This window comes from Artemia sp. Qi Xiang Cuo, chromosome 11 (assembly GCF_049724085.1).
Source record: "Artemia sp. Qi Xiang Cuo chromosome 11, ASM4972408v1, whole genome shotgun sequence".
Lineage (NCBI taxonomy): Eukaryota > Metazoa > Arthropoda > Branchiopoda > Anostraca > Artemiidae > Artemia > Artemia sp. Qi Xiang Cuo.
Genome location: NC_142804.1, coordinates 56,791,465 through 56,808,506, shown reverse-complemented (window position 1 = coordinate 56,808,506; position 17,042 = coordinate 56,791,465). Strand labels below are relative to the sequence as shown.

Genomic DNA, 17,042 nt, shown 5'->3' with positions numbered 1-17,042 from the left:
TCAGCAAAAGGGCCAAAGAAAATATGGATTTTATCCAAAATGTCTTAAGATCTGGTTAAATGCTATGATATTTTCAACCGCAACATTTTTCTCTTACGACAGTGTGCATTGTAAGAATTCCCTTTGGGTACTCTACCCTTTTTTCTTTAAAAATTCAATTTCTATATCTTGCCCTGAGATTTTACCATCAGACCCTCAAATTTGGGATGTATTTTTAGTATTTCGGATATGTTTTTTATTTCTTTTGCAGAGGCAGACGGCAACGTGAATTTTTGTGCATTTATTTTTTATGCTCAATTTCTTTAAAAATTTCTCTATGTTAATTAGTTAATCAGCTAATGATTTAATGACCTATATGTTAATAAGTATGATTATTTCAGTCACCCGTAAAAGACACAGGCCGTACACCCAAAGAAGATCTCAGCAGGAATGTCGAAGAAAAGACGTCAAAAGATGAAGGAAAGCTCCGTAGGTTGAAGCGTGATCGCCCCAGTGACGTTTATGTTCCGCCCGGTAGAAGGTAAGACGTTTATTTGAGCTAAATTTTGATAATTTGTAGGTAGCTTACGTGTGTAAGCTACCGTGGGTAGGCTTACGCGTTATTTGAATCTCATTGAGGTAAGACGGTTTTTAAGGTAAATTTTGATAACTTGCGTGTGTTCTCGAATCACTGATATATCCCTATTCTGCCTAGATGCCTTGCCAACCCAAAATATACTTTTTTTTCAATAACAGCTAAATCCTCGCTGGCGATACAATCACTTTCATTATCATACAATCACTTTCATTATCATTATACTGCTTGTTCTAGAAAGAGTAAATTGAGTTATTTTAACAGTGGTGTCAATTCATATGGAGGCAGAGGTGTTCATGCGTCGCCTATTTTTTTTTACCCTCCCCTCTCCCATATTTCGAAAATACCTTTCGGGTGGAGGGGTGGGGGCGGCTCATTGAAAAATCGCTCTTTTGATGTTTTAATTGGAGAAATTTAAAAAGCCAAACTCAAAACGAGCAGAAATTAACATGAGTAGGGCTCACGACCCCTATGCCTTATCAAGGCCAGAACATAATTTGTACTTTACTGAAAAAACATGAATTTTGAATGTTTTCACTTTTATAACTTTAATAAATCAAAATTATTAAGATTTTAATGAATAATTCATTTGTATTTTTTTTAGTAAACTGCAAATTATGCTCTGGCCTTGAGAAGGCATAAGGGGTTTTGACCCCTATTAATGTTAATTTCTACTTGTTTTAAGTTTTACTTGTTTAGTTATTGTAATTTCTTGTTCGTTTGGGTTTCATTTATTTATTGAGGCCGATTTGTGGAAGTCTTACGCTTGATAGGCTATTTTATTCTATTTTTGCTCATTTTTGGTTTATGAAGTTTATTAATTTTCTTGTTAAAACTTATTCCGCGGTAAAAGTTTTTGAAATTAATTTCTGCTAGTTTTATATTTACGTAGTCTTTTTCAGGAAAAAAGAAAAAAATAGTTTTAACCTAAATGTTCCCTAAAAGTTTCGACTTAGTGCCCCTGTTGTCATTAGTTATAGTAGCCGTTGAAGTATTATTACAAGTATATATATAGTGTCTTCTGGATAGTTCAAAATCAGCCACAACTTACCCTGAAAGGTCTAACTTAATAATGTTCGTCGTTATTGTGATATTGCTTTGTCACCCTTTTGACAATCTGCATGATCATAGTTTGTTTTGATTTAGATAAACAAGTTCCACATCCGCCTAAATATTCCTTAAAAGCTTCACCTTAATACTTTTAGCTTGTGTAGAGTGGCATTTGTAACAGTAGCAAATAGCACCTTTCCTTGTTTTTAAGATCGCCTTCAACATACAATGAAAGTTTCAACTTAATACCATCAACCGTTCCTGAAGCATTACTGATACGTCCTCTTGATAACTTATGTGGACTTAGTGTGTTTCGATTTTGTTCAATACAGTTTCAATATTACCCAAAAGTTTCGCCTTAGTACCCTTAGCCTTAGTAGCAGTATTAGTAGCACCAGTAGTTATAGCAGTAGCAGTAGTAGTAGTAGCAGTAGAATTAATAGTAGCAGTCTTAGCTTTAGTAGCAGTAGCAGTAGTTGTAGGAGTAGAAGCAGTAGTATTATGATGCAAATATTGTCTATTGGTTCGTTCAACATCCCCTTCAACAAGCCTTTTAAGTTTTAATTTCACACACAAAACTGTTCCTAAAATATGCCCTTTTGACTACCTGCATACGGATGGCTTTTTGTGATTCATTTTACCTCCCCCCAAAAATTTTTTTGAAAATTTCACCTTCATACCCTTAGGTATAGTTGTAACAGAGTCACAACAAAGTGTTAGTACTCAACTTAATACAATTAGCCATTGCTGTGACATTATCGATATGACCTTTTGATAACCTGTATATTCATATACTTCTTGAAATTTTTATCTTAATGCTCTTAGTCTTAGAAGTAGTTGCAATGGAAGCAGTAGTTGGAGCAATAGTAATAGTAGTAGTAAAACTAGTAAATTTAGCAGGGGTAGTCGTATTAGTAGTAGTGTGAACATATTGCCTTATGGTCAATTGATCTTCCCTTTTAAGCATTCTCTGAAAGTTCCAACTTAAAACCCAAATCAAATCTTAAGAAACGCTCTTTTGACAATCTAAATGCACATAGTGTCTTTCGTGAGTTCGAATTTGCCGTCAATATTCTCTGAAATTTTACCTTCATAGACTTAGCCTGAATCCTTGTCAATAGCGAAAGCATAAGAACCTAAATATTGATAGCATTAAATCAAAGAATCATCTTTTTATTCCAAATATTTATTTATTTCGCGTTTGAAGTTAAACATCCTAGACGATTTAGTATTTAGTATTTATGATTTAGTGTCACAGTAGTTGCGGGGGTAATAGAAGAAATAGTTGCAGTGTTATTGTTGTATTAGTAGTAGTAGTAGCAGTAGTAGCAGCAGTAATAATAGCGGTAGGAGCATGTACATCTTGCTTTTTTGATCAGCTGAACTTCCCTTTCATGATGCCCCAGAAGTTTCACCTTGAATTGGTAAGCCGTTCCAAAAATATTGCTGATGTGCCCTTTTGACGCCCTTTTCATCTTAACGCTCTTAGCCTTACAAGTTGTAGCAATTGAAGTAATAGTTGGAGTAGTTTAGTAGCAGCAGTAGTATTAGTAAAAATAGCAAAGGTAGTAGTGATAGTAGTGATATGCATATATTACTTTTTTATCAATTGATATTCTCCTTTAAGTTTTCTCTGAAAGTTCCAACTTAATACTCGAATCCACTCTTGAGATACGCCCTTTGACAATATACATGCACAAAGTGTGTTTTGATTTAGTTCAAATTCACTCTCAATATTTTGTCTAATTTTCACCTTCATGCGGGTAACCTTATTTGTACTAGTATCATAGTAGTAGTGGTAGTAGGAGAAACAGTAGTAGCGGTAACAGTGTATTATTATTATTAGTAGTAACAGTAGTAGGAGCAGCATTAATAGCAGTAGTAGCAGGTACATTTTGCCTTTTGGACAACTGAAAATCCCTCTAATAATGCTCCTAAAGTTTTCTCTTGATACGATAAGTCTTTCCGAAAATGCTGCTGATACGCCCGTATCAGCAATCTGTAGGCACATAGTATGTTTTGATTTAGTTCAACTTCAACGTTTCCTTAGATGTTTATTTCTGTATCATCAGCCTTAGTACTCGCTATAGAAGTACTAGTTTTAGTTATAGTAGTGGTCGTAGTTGAGGTAGCAGTAGAAGCAGCGGTAGTTGTAGTAGTAGTAGCGTGCAAATATTGCCTTTTTGGTAAATTGATCATCTCCCTTATCATTTCCTGAAAGTTCCAAGTTAAAATACTCGGTCATTCCTGAGTTACGCCCTTTCGGTATCCGATATACACATAAAATGATTCGATTTAGTACAGCACTCCCATTTACATTCAATGAAAGACTCACCTGAATGCCCTTCATATTTTGGGAAAGTAGAAGTCAAACATGCATATATTTTCTCAATAACATATACTATATATAATTAATGGACAAATTGCCTAACTTACAGCCCTTATCCCCAAACGCATAATTACTAAACCTTTCAACAATGCTGAAAAGATTAGACGTTTCAAAACTTAGTTTGGATGTTGTTTTGGGAAACGATGGGTGTAGGGTGGGGGGCTGGTTGCTCACAAATCACTTTTGGCTTCTAAAAAGGGCACTATAACTTTCAATTTCAAATCAAATGAGCCCTATTTGAAGTTTATATAACATTTCATTTCATAAAAACTTTACATGCCCCAGGGCATAACTTACACCTCTTGCCCCAGGGCTTGGTGCTTTTGTCAACACTGGATGCATTGTTATATGTTTTTTAGAATATTTTGAACAAAATAGTTATCTCGCAATTTCATTAAGATGTATTCAGTGAAAAGAGGGTAGTTGGAGGAGGGGGCTAGTTACCCTCAATCACTTTGGACTCTTAGAAGAGAACTAGAGCTTCCAATTTTCAACCAAATGAGCAACCTCTAAAGTTTATAAAGCCATTATTCCATTAAAAACTTCTCAGGCCCCCGGGGCATAACTATCAAGCCATAATTTACAACCCTTGCCCTGAGGGCTGTGGGGGGATGTCATCCTTAAAGACATAATTTCCGGATATTTCAACTACGTCGAACAAAATTTTGATTGGATGTATTTGGGGAAATGATGATCGTGGCGCGGGGGGGGGGGGGTGCTTGTTGCTCTACAATCACTTTCGACTATTAAAAAAGGCACTAGCCCTTTCAATTTCCAATCGAATGAGCCCTTTTCGAAATTTCAAACAGTTCCTTCTATAGGATGTGCCCTGGTCTAAACAACCATTCGTTCTACAGCATCGTTCTTTACTTAGGCAGCGCTGTTGCGCTGTTTATGAAGAGTAAACAAACATAAACTTAAATTAAAGAAAGAAAAAAAAAATACTGAAAAGGACAGAAATTTTATGCAAGCTTTCTTAGGCTTAGTGTTAGGCTTGCCGTTAAACGAACCCTCTTATTGCCTCTATTAAAAGATAAGAATCGCTTAATCGATTCTGGGGAAAATAGGGGTGTGGAAGGGGTCCTAGGTGCCCTCCAATCCTTTTGGTCACTTAAAAAGGGCACTAGAAGTTTTAATTTCCGTTCGAATAACTTCTCTATCGATATTCTAGGACCATTGGGTTGATGCGATCAACCCTGGGGGAAATAACGCGTCCTTAGTCTTTCTTCTGGCAAAAAATACGAAATTCTACATTTTTGCATGTAAGAGATTAGAAACCTCTACAGTAGAGTTCTCTGATACGCTGCATCTGATGGTGTGATTTTCATTAAGATTCTTTGACTTTAAAAGCGTTTCCTCCCTTTTTTGAAAATCAAGCAAATTTTCTCAAGCTAGCCTTTGATGGGTAACACCAAACTTAATGAATCTTATATATTTAGAATCAGTATAAGAAGCCAATTCTATCTATATATCTATTTGTATCATAATTTGAGATCGCGTCGAAATTTTGCACATATTTATTTATTATTATCAATAGCAAAAGCCTCATGGCTTTTTTTTTGCGTAAACAATAAACAAACGTAAAAAAAAACTGAACTGACATCTACGCTTCATAATAAAAGGAACGGTCAAAAGCCCTTCCTTATTTTTAGCAAGGGGTGGGGGGGGGTGGGTAACCATCAAAATCATCTGAATTTGTTTTCCTTAACAATAAATAAAAGTTCAAATAGGGATAAAATCCTTTTAATAGACAGTGATGATGATAACAGTGATAGAAATTCACAAAAATACCAGATATTTCGGTCACATATACAGTGACCGTCATCAGTAGTGAAACTAAACTAAAACAATTGTGGTCTCCGAAATTATCTGTTTTCCTTAAGGACATCTGAAGGGAAGCAAAATGAGCCTGATAAAGAAGATAGGCGCGAAGAAGCGGCGACAGAAAGAAAGCGCAAGAAAACAGTTGAACCTAGTGAAAATGGTGATATCGACAAGGGCGAAAAGATGGTGTCAAATTCTCGTCAGGAAGAAGGGGAGATTGAGCTGAATTATGGTGACGTTGATGATTCTGAAGAAGAGAAAAGTGAAAGAGAAGATCAGAAACAGGCAGAGCCTGAAAAGAAAGGGTTAGTAAATAGCAATGCTTTTTTCAGAAGTTTTAAAAACATGCTATGTAGATTTTTTTTTTCATGTTTGAACTGCCTGAGTGCCAAATCCTTTGAATGTAGTTGTCCAATTGGCTTCCAAATATATTTTTCCCTATAGTTTCCTACAGCCCAAACAGTTTATTTCGGCACCAACCTTATTCTTTGGGAGCTTCTTTATGAGGAAACTTGAGAATTAAAGTAAGTTCTTAGTTGCAAAATTGCATGCAGTGAGTTGGTCCTAGTCGAAATACTCATCTTGTAAGCTATAAATTTGAAATAGCAAAAGTATAAAATAAGTAAAATTTGTAAATTAAATTAAATAAGTTAGTATAAATTAAATTAGTAAATTAATAAAATAAGTAAATCAAAATAGGTAAAATTATAGCTGGTTAGTTAAACTATGTTACACTCTGAAAGGTAATTTTTATAAAGAACCAATCAAAGTGACTATTTAAGGCAGCTTTCTGTGGATCAGGAATAGGGGTAAGGTCGGAACATCCCTTTTCCTACTATACAACCCTGTGCTCAATTTGTAAAAAATGTAGACTCAGTAGTAATGAAAAATTCTTGAGAACAAATTAATGCCGAGTTGGAAGATATAGACTTCTCAAACTAAGTACCAAATTTTAATTGGCTATATCTCTAATATAAGTTTAATGCTAAAATCAGCGAAGAATGCGGACCAGTTCTACGTCTTGGGATTTCTATACCAGATTTCACTATAGTCTGATTCGCCCATGAGTTTGTTTGATATTTTAACCACTACTACTACTAATAACAGCTCACCGCAGCACCGAGCTGCCAGAGGCCAACGAAGCTATGCATGCTCCTTCTCACTTCTAATATACTTAAAGCATTTCGCTGCACACACGCCCTTGACGATCCCATTTCCTTTAGATTGTTCCTCAAGACGTCCTCTCATTCAATAGGGGGACGACGAGCTTTTCATTTAGCCCTAGACGGTTGGCCGAAAAGAACAATCTTCGGCAATCTGTCATCCTTCATCCTTTCAACGTGCCCGAGCCACCGCAACCTTTCTTTCATTATAGCCCTAGAGAGCGGTACTGAACCACATTTTTCGTATAGCCTATTGTTTGAAATACGGTCAGTCAGCCGGATACCCAAAACAATCCTTAAGCAATTTCTCTGGAAAACATCTAGCAAATCTTCAACCACTTTTCGGAACGGTCCATTATTCAAAGCCACATTTTACCACTGTCATCACTGTAGCTTCTAATATTCTAATCTTGGTTTGCAGACTTATCTTCCTATTTTTCCAAACTTTTTTTAACTGTGTAAAAACACCCTGAGCTTTGGCTATTCTGCTTTTGACATCTTCACTGCTCCAACCATCTTTACTAATAATACTACCAAGGTAAGCGAAGCTGTCCACCTGATCAATCTTTTCATCTAATCTAACACCCTGAACTCGCAAAACCTCTAAAAGTTCATTCATTTTGCTCACACTTTCATCTAGGATGCTTAAATCATCAGCATAATCTAAGTCCAGGAGATTTTTTCCTCCCCATTTGATTCCGTGGTCTCCCATTGCCTTTCCTTTGCTCTTAAGACAAAGTCCATCAAAATAATCCATATAAAGGGGGATAGAACACAACCCTGCTTAACTCCTGATTTAATACAAAACCAGCTGCTAACCTCATTCCCTACCTTAGTCGCAGCAATTTTATTCTCGCACCTAGCACTAATCACTTCAACGTATTTGTCTGGTGTACCATACAAGGATAAAACCTTTACTAAAGCTCTTCTATCAACAGAATCGAATGCTTGCTCATAATTTATAAAATTGAGGACCAAAAGCGTTTGAAAACTAAAGCACTTTTCAGTCATTAACATGTGAGTAAAAATCTGATTGATAGATCCTCTACCTTTTCTAAAACCGCACTGTTCTTCTCTTAAAACTTTGTCTACGTAATTTACTACCTACAGAGACCAGACTAATCCCTCGATAATTACCACACTCACTTTTATCACCTTTCTTATAAAGTGGCTTAATTAGTGTCTTCCTAAAATCATTAGGTACTTGCCCTTTTCAAAAATCATTCATAATCTTCAGTAATTTATTTCTAACCTCAGAACCACCATATTTAAGAAACTCATTTACCACCCTATCAGCACCTGGAGCCTTATTATTTTTTTATCCTTTTAGTACTGTCGCTAATTCCTCCTCACAAAAAAAATCTTCCTTCACATCCAATGTATCACAAACTTTTTGATTTTCCTCTATATCTCTTCCTTCAACTCTACCTAGGTTAAGCAAATTCTCAAAATGTTCGGCCCATCTCTCTTTAGTTTTTTCCTTATCGATAATTGCGGCCCCATGCCTATCTTTAACTGGGTCAAGTCCGGATTGACTACTCCCTCTCAATTTATTAGAATACCAGTATAGTATTTTACGCCGTCTATATACGCCGTCTAGCTGCAACTTCCATATCCTCGGCAATTTTACCCATAGCCTCTACTTCACACCTTAGTTCATATTTTAATGTTTTCTCCACTTTCTTTACATTCCTTTTGTTTTCATACGATCTATCACTAAGGTAATTCTTGTATAAGTCCTTTCTCCTTTCTATCAAACATAAAGCTTTTTCACTAATATACTTAGCTGCAGTTCTAGCTTTCTTCCCTAAGACACCTTCAGCAACTTCACAAATTTTTTGTCTAAAATTATTCCAACAATATTCCACGTTATCAAATTTTAAACTCTCGAGTTTAGTATTCAACTGTTCCTGGAAAGTTTTTTTCATATTCTTATCCGGGAGTTTACCAAATTATAACCTTCCGGGAAGGAGTTACCCTTCCGAAATTTCCGCTTTAAATTAACCTTTGTTACTACTAGATGGTGATCTTTACTTTTAACATCAATAACGGCACTCCTATATATCCTAGTATCTTGTATTGATCCTGCCAGTTTTCGGTTTACAATAACATAATCAATAAGGTTTGCTGTCTTACCATCACGTGAATACCATGTTAACTTATGAGCCATTTTATGACCAAATTTCTGTGCTTTTTAAGTCTCAATGTTGCACCTTTATTCAGTTGCAAACACTTGTTCTTTTTTTTACATTTAATTTGTAAAGGGCTGATTGCAGCGAATTGGGCTCTGTAGAACAATAAAAAAAAGTAATTACACACCAAAAGTGACGAAAATTAATTGCGATAAAATTTTGTCTTGGTCCTATGGAACGCCACAAATTACGAACATTAATTGCGATAATCTGTATTGAGCGCAAGGGTAACGTTAGTTTAGTAATTGACTTCTGCTGATTCAAGACTGAACTGCTAACATTGATTTAGTAACATTGTAATAAGGTTAAAAGTTAATTTGCAATTACAAAAACGATTCATTTTATGAAAGCTGAATTGAATCCCTAATCCTAACCCTAATTCTTAATGCATTTGATTTTCTACTTGGTTTTTAATAGTGAATAGACGGACAGAACTCAAGAACTAAGGAAGGTTTCTTGTTCGTTTGACAACTGCTCAGGTATACAGATATGATTACTAGAAACCCGAAGAGAACCTTTAGAGCCCGAGCTGATAGACATGAGTTTAATGCCAGAGCCTCATCCGTTCATAAAAAGCCAAGATTTATTAAGGGTCCGTGTTCTGAGTCGATTTTAATATCACGAAGGTTCTGGTAAGATAAAATTTATCTCCAAAAGGCTGTCACAAGCTCTAATAGAGCCAAATTCGCTTCATATGTCCAAAAAGAAAAGCAAATATAACAGCAAGACAAGTAGAAGCCAATCGAGCATAAAAAATTGTCAATAAAAATTCAACGAAAAAAAAGAATGCTAAATTGTTCCCAAATATTACCTACTAACACTGCGATTTTTTCAAAAACTTGGAAACTACATGTGCTTGGATTTTGGCAGAAGACAGCTGAAATGGAAAAACATGGCCATTTTGAGGAATTTACCTAAAAACCAATTGAACTGAGATTAAGCTAAAAGTCCCTACAACATAAAATTTTAAGTTTTAGAGTCTTCTTCCTTTTTGAGCTAATAGATCCAAACCAAGGGAATATTTTTATGCAGTCTGATTAAAGCTCTTGATTGGTTTTTTCATCTGTGTTTTATTATCAACAGTTTTTTTGCTTTCGTTAATGTTACTTCCAAATGCAAAGTATAAACACATACTGAACAAGTACTGACAAAACTCTCCAAAAGTGACTCCGCGTACCTCAGCGCCTCTAGAGGGGAAATGTTGTACTACTTAATCGCTCCGAGCCAATAAATTAAATTTAATACAGCTTTTACGGAACAAGTATAATCACCTACGGAACTTGAAAAATTTAGGCGCCAGGTTCGCATAGGTATGGAATCGTCTCCTGAGACGCGGACAAAGGGTCACTTTTTTGTGTGGAGAGGATAGGTTTTGTCATTACTTGTTGTATGTGTTTATACTTTGTTCCAAATGTTAGCATTTTCTTTTATAGTCTGTTGTTTTTTATATTTATATATTTTTATTGAGCACTTAAAATATCTTACAATATTTGCTTTATTTCATCGATTCACTTTGATTTTGTATGTATGGAAGAGTGAATATTTTGAAGATTTTACCTAAGAACCAAGTGAACTGAGATTAAGCTATAAGTCTCTATAAAATAAAATTTGATGAATTTATTCTGATAAGAAGCATGAAAAAAAATTTGGTTGTTCTAGTAATTTTGACTATTGTGTTTGGACTGTTTTGGATTATTGTGTATGTGTTGTTCCATAGATTGTATGTGTGACAACTATAATTATCAGAAAAGTGGCTTGCTTTTATAGTTGTAGAAACTCAATGGTATATGCCACTTATAATAAATTGATAAAAATTTGTTTTTCATGCAGTAAAGACGAAATAGAGGCAGAGCTGATGGAGTCTGAACCCTACAATCGCCTTGAACGTCCACATCAGCCAAAACCACCTAGTCCCAAACCATTACAAAGACCCAGAACAGAGACTTCTGAATATAAACCTTTGCGCAGACCCAAACTGGATGCCCCAGTAGAGGCAAAGTAAGTAGCCACATCTAAATTTTCTTTTCCCTGTTGCCTTAACAATAAATTGAACTCAATAATATGTTTTGCTTTTTGAAAAAAAAATCTCAAAAAGCACAAATTTCTTGTACTTCAGATTTTCTGTACCTCTTTAGAAGAAGAGCAAGTAGCATTCACTCAGTAAGCTGAGTTTGTAATAAATTGCTGCGAAATTGATTGAATACAGTACTTCTTGTTTTGTAAAAAACGAAGCTTCCTTAGATTAGACTGATAATGCTTTGATTTTACTTCTCTCCCTCAGCTTTTATTTATTTGAAATTAAGGGAATTTCATATCGAGTATAGTAATATATAGTCCAGTATAGTAGAGGAAAAGTAAGTGGCCAAACTAAATTTTCTTTTCCCTGTTACCTTAGTAAAAAATTGACCTAAGTAATCTAATTTACTTTCAGGAAAAAAATCAAACTAGATTTCCTTTACCTTATATTTTCTATACCACAGAAGAAGGAAAACAAGTAGCCTACATTTTTCAGTAAGCTGACTTTGTAATGAAATGAGCCATGGATGTAATTAAGCTTGAACTTATTTAATGAGTTTGAACTGAATTGAGCCCTGAACTGAATTTTATTTGAACTTAATTAGGGGTAAGTGGTATATGCAGGGACAGGGTATGAGGTGGGACACAATACTTATCTGCCATCTAGTATTCTTTAAAAAAATCCAATAAAGCCACCTAGTATAGTTCATTTACTGGCGGACATGACAGTTCTATCATTTTGGTAAGTTGCTATTTTTGTTTTTTGCGAAAATTGACCTCAAAGTTTCGGCTATACCCCCCAAAAAATATTCGGGTAATTGTTTTTTGTGCTTTATTTTGTTATTGTTTGCAGAAATTGTAAGATAGCAAACGAAAGCTAAAACATCAGGCCATGTTGTGTGGCCATCTTGTGGAAAAAGATGCAACAGAAAAAAAAAATCAGACACAATGTGCAAGTAGAGTTTGCGTGGTATATAGTGAGACAAGGACAAGTGGTATGTAGTGGGGCATGATATTCTACATGTTGGAACCTTCGGTTTTTGTTTTTTAAGATAAATGTCCTTTCTTTTTCTCTTTTTTGGTTTGTAATTATCCCCTTTCCTCTTTGTCGTAATCTTTAGTTTTCTCTCAATAGTGGTAACACCATTTTCTTTTTCTTTTATTGCGTGGGCAGTTAAAGTCACAAATTGTAACTGTGCATTTCTATGAGTGAGTCAATTTTGGTCAAAATTGATGGGGAGAGAAAAGGGTAATAAAGTTGATTCATTTGAGGTGATGTTGCAAACAGTGAGGGGTTGCATTGGTTGGAAATAGCATGTTTACGGATAGAATCTACCCACAGCCCATAGGCGGCTTTGCCGTTCTAGGGGTAATAACATCCTCATTCCCCCCACCCCCCTACCGCCAACACCGTATGAATTCTTACAGTTCGGATTTGCTACTATTCTTCCGCCTGAAGAAGAAGCATCACTCTCTCAATACCTGCTGCAAGCGAGCAGAATGTGTTATGGTCTGATCAATTGAGACACCAGACCCTTGCTTACAACTACGCTATTGCAAACAACAAGACTGTCCTAGACAACTGGACAGACTCCAAAGAAGCCGGCATAGACTGATTAGCTTGATTTCGGGCTCGAAACCCAGAGCTTTCACCTAGAAAGCCAGAAGCAATAAGTTTGGGGCGTGCCACAAGCCTTAACAAGCACAATGTACAGGAGTTTTTCTCCAACTTGCAGTGAGTTTTGAAGAAAACTCCATTTACAACAAGCAACATATTCAACTGTGATGAAACCTCAGTCACCACTGTTCATGTTCCTCCAAAGGTTTTTGCCAAGAAGGGTAGGAAAATAGTGGGCAAAGTAACCTCAGCTGAGCGTGGCGTGCTTATGACTATAGTTGGAACCATCTCTGCCAGCGGGCAGAACCTTCCCCCCTACCTTATATTCCCAGGCAAGAAATTTCAACCTCACATGCTAACTGGTGCTTCTGATAACTGCTGGAGTAGCCTCGCCTTCCCGATAGGTAAACCCAGAACTGTTTTTGGAATATTGCAAACATTTCAAGACTTACTTGCATACTTCCCCTGAAAACCCGAAGCTTCTGATGATGGACAACCACGAGTCCCACATCTGTTTTGCAGTTGTGCAAGCCACGCCACGTGTACTGAGTGGCAGAGGCAGGAAGAAAGTCTACAAAGATTCTTACTGAAACTCCTGTGAAAAAACAGATTGAAGAACAAGAATCCGAAAGAAACGATAAGAAAGCACGGGGTGACGGGGCTTAAGGACATGTTGGGACTGTTGGAAGAGCTGGAAAAGCAAAAAAAAAAGTCAAAGTTTTTCACCAATACATGAATCTTTTTACAATGTCCCAGAGTATGCCACCTCGTGTCCCAAGATATACCACCCCTGGTACTTAGTGGGACAAATGGTAAAAGCAGGTACACCCCCCCCTTTTTTTTGCTTCTAGTTATACAAGAAAAATATAGAAAAATCACAGTTTATGCAGCAGTTCTGGGGCTTTCATTTGTGCTATAAACCATTTTCCTACTCCAATGTTAACCATACATTTTGAGGTTTTCCAAAATCTGTCCCTGCATATACCACTCTCCCCTAATGATTTTGAACTTCGAAGTTTGAACTGAGTTGGGTTGGAACTGAATTGAGTTTGAACTTAATTAACGAGTTTTAATTTTTGAAGTTTGAACTGAATTGAGCCCTGAAGTTTTTGTTTTATGTGAAAAAGAAGCCTTCCTTAGTGTCCGGGTTGGAATTCTCTCCCCGAGTCTTCATTTATTTTAAATTAACGTACTTTGATGTATAATATAAGCATAGGCAGGGCCGTCGCGTATGCGGGGGGGGGGACGGCCCCCCAATGGTTTTGGTCACATGGTAAAAAATATAATTGGTAAAATCGTGGTGGTTTGCGCCACGATTTTTCCGACGCCGTTAAAATTCTTTTTTCGGTTCAAAAAAGACCACGAAAATACTGACATGTCATCTACAGAAATTTCAAACTTGGTCGGTAAACGCAGCAGTTTTACCAACTCCTGCCGTGATTTTATAGATGGTGCTACAACTTTCCATTTGTTTAAATAAACAGCATTAAAATAGTGACATGATATTTACCGAAATATAAATCTCGGTTGGTAAATACAGCGTATTGTATTTGTACGCTGTATACAGCGTACATTTTATGTATTGTATCTGAAACGGACATTTTTCTAATTATTTACAAAAAAAACAGTCGGTAAAAATGAACAGCCAGTCGGTAAAATCTCTTGCTCCCCCCCCTCCAAAAAAACATTTTGGAGGGGGGTACGTTCTACGAAACCTGAGGAAAAATTGAAGAGGCAGGGATTTTTCATAAAATTAACCAATAAGATTTTTATTCTAAATTAATTAAAAAAACTTTTTTCACGAAATAAGTTTTACAAAGAAAAGTAAAGAACTCCATTAAACCAAAAATGAGCAAAAAATAAAATCAAATAATCTACTAAGCGTGAAACTACCACAAATCAGCATCGATAAATAAATGAAACCCAAATCGAACAGACATTACAATAAATAACAGAGTCAAACTAAAAACTAGCAGAAATTACCATGAGTAGGGCTCAAAACCCCTATGCCTTCTCAAGGCCAGAACATAATTTGCACTTTACTGAAAAAATATAAATGTTTTTAGTTCCATAACTTTAATAAATCAAATAATATTAACATTCTGATTACTAAATATCAATATATGTATATTAAACTGACAATGCACATTCATTTGTTTTTTTTTTCAGTAAAGTGCAAATTATGTTCTGGCCTTGGGAAGGCATAGGGGTTTTGAGCCCTACTCATGTTAATTTCTGCTCGTTTTGAGTTTGACTCGGTTATTTATTGTAATTTCTGTTCGTTTTGGGTTTCATTCATTTATCAATGCTGATTTGTGGTAGTTTCACGCCTCGTCGATTATTTGATTTTATTTTTTGCTAATTTTTGGTTTAATGGAGTTCATTACTTTTCTTTGAAAAACTTATCTTGTGGAAAAAGTTTTTTGAATTAATTTCTGTTCGTTTTATATTGACATAGTCTTTTCAGGGAAAAAGAAAATATTACTTTAAATCTTTTCTTTTTTTTAAGACTTTATAGTTTGGCCTGTTATTTGTATGCTGGAGAAAAATTTTCAGGAATTTTTAACCAAATACACCTTTTTAAAAATCTGGACACAATTAGTAGTGTTTAATTTAGTTACATACCTCCTCTAGTTGACGTGAAATAGAAAACTTGATACCATTCGCAAATATAAATCTGTCTACTTTCTTTGATAGCTTGGATACACTTGCGCTATTTTGATTTGGTTAAATTTTAAGAGCAGAAGTAGCCCCGAAAGTTTGAACATAGTACCCGCAGTCGTTCTTGGGATACTGCTGAGATGCCTTATTGGGAATTAGCATTAACAAATTGCACTTTGATTTAATCTTAAGGCAACAATTAGTGTCTAAAGATACTGGGGAATTGGGAGGTTGAGTGTGGGAGGGCGACTGTTTGCCCTCAAATCCCTTTCGACCATTGAAAAAACCAGTAGCCCTTTGCATTTTCAATCTAATTAGCCCTTGTCGAAGTTCCTACGGCAACTCCTCCTATACGAAGAGCCCTGGTCTAAAAAAAAAGTAAAAAAAAAAAAACAAAAAAAAAAAACAGAATAATAAAATATTGTAGCCAGATCGATCTTTACTATAAAAATGTCAAGCCTTCCAATAATTTTCGACAATTAAAAAGGGCACAAGCCCTTTCAGTTTCCAATCCAATGAGCCCTTTTTGAGTTTCTACGACAACGCTTTCTATAAACACCTTATATGCCCCCATGGCATAACTTACAACCCTTGCACTGAGGGCTGTGAGGGGGCTGTCATCCTCAAAGACCTAATTTCCAGAACTTTCAACTACGTGAAACAAAACGGCTATCTCAAAATTTGATTGGATGTGTTTGGGGAAATGGTGGGTGTGAGAGGGGGGTTAGTTGCCCTTCAATCACTTTCGACTATTAAAATGGGCACTAGCCCTTTGAATTTCCGATCGAATAAGCCTTTTTTGAAGTTTCTACGACAACGCTTTCTATGAAAACCTTATATGCCCCCAGGGCATAACTTACAACCCTTGCCGTGGGGGTTGTGGGGGAGTATCCTCCTTAAAAACATAATTTCTATCTGGAAATCAACTACGCTGAACAAAACGGCTATATCAAAATTTTTGTTTGGATGTGTTTCGGGAAATGGTGGGCTTGGAAGGGGTGTTAGTTGCCTTCCGATCACTTTTGACTATTAAAAAGGGCACAAACCACTCCAATTTCGAATTAAATGAGCCCTTTTCGAAGTTTCTACGACAACTTCTTCGATATAAAGTGCCCTGGTCTAAAGGAAAAATGTAAGAAATAATACATTGTGCCAACATCGTTCTTTACTTAGGCAGAACTATTGCGCTGCCTGGGATACCTTTTTGTAATATTACTTCTTTTTAAAGCTTCAGATTTAACATATTCAAGAATTAAGATTATTTTTCTGTTCCGATTTATCTTTCATTTAAGTTTATGAGTCTAAAAAAGTGTAAGTGTAGAAACTTCTAAAAGTAAAAGTGTAGAAACTTCTGAGCCAGCTGACATAGACGAAGCTGGTGAGTTCCTGGAATGTAGCAACCCATCACTTAAGATAATGCAACTAGAAATAAAATGGGAGCATAAACATGGTGTCCTAGAAGTAACGCAATATTTGAGTTTCCATAAAATGACTCTGTTTTAATTGTTTATCATCACAGACCAAATAATTGTGTTTGCACAAAATGTGATTTTTA

At 35.8% G+C, this 17,042-nt stretch overlaps 2 protein-coding genes across 2 annotated transcripts in view; both read left to right on the top strand.

Annotated features, from left to right (window-relative positions):
• The window catches only part of LOC148947166 (uncharacterized), a 33,588-nt gene extending 33,068 nt beyond the window's left edge, over positions 1 to 520 (top strand). Inside the window, exon 8 of the mRNA XM_089096913.1 lies at positions 381 to 520. Coding sequence (XP_088953039.1) covers positions 381 to 390 — 10 coding nt within the window. The 3' untranslated portion in view covers positions 391 to 520. The remainder of the gene's footprint in view (positions 1 to 380) is intronic.
• Positions 387 to 17,042, top strand: part of LOC148947165 (uncharacterized) — a 51,741-nt gene continuing 35,085 nt past the window's right edge. The window contains exons 1-3 of the mRNA XM_089096912.1: positions 387 to 520; positions 5,897 to 6,142; positions 11,023 to 11,190. Of these exons, the coding sequence (XP_088953038.1) occupies positions 6,021 to 6,142; positions 11,023 to 11,190 (290 nt within the window). The 5' untranslated portion in view covers positions 387 to 520; positions 5,897 to 6,020. The remainder of the gene's footprint in view (positions 521 to 5,896; positions 6,143 to 11,022; positions 11,191 to 17,042) is intronic.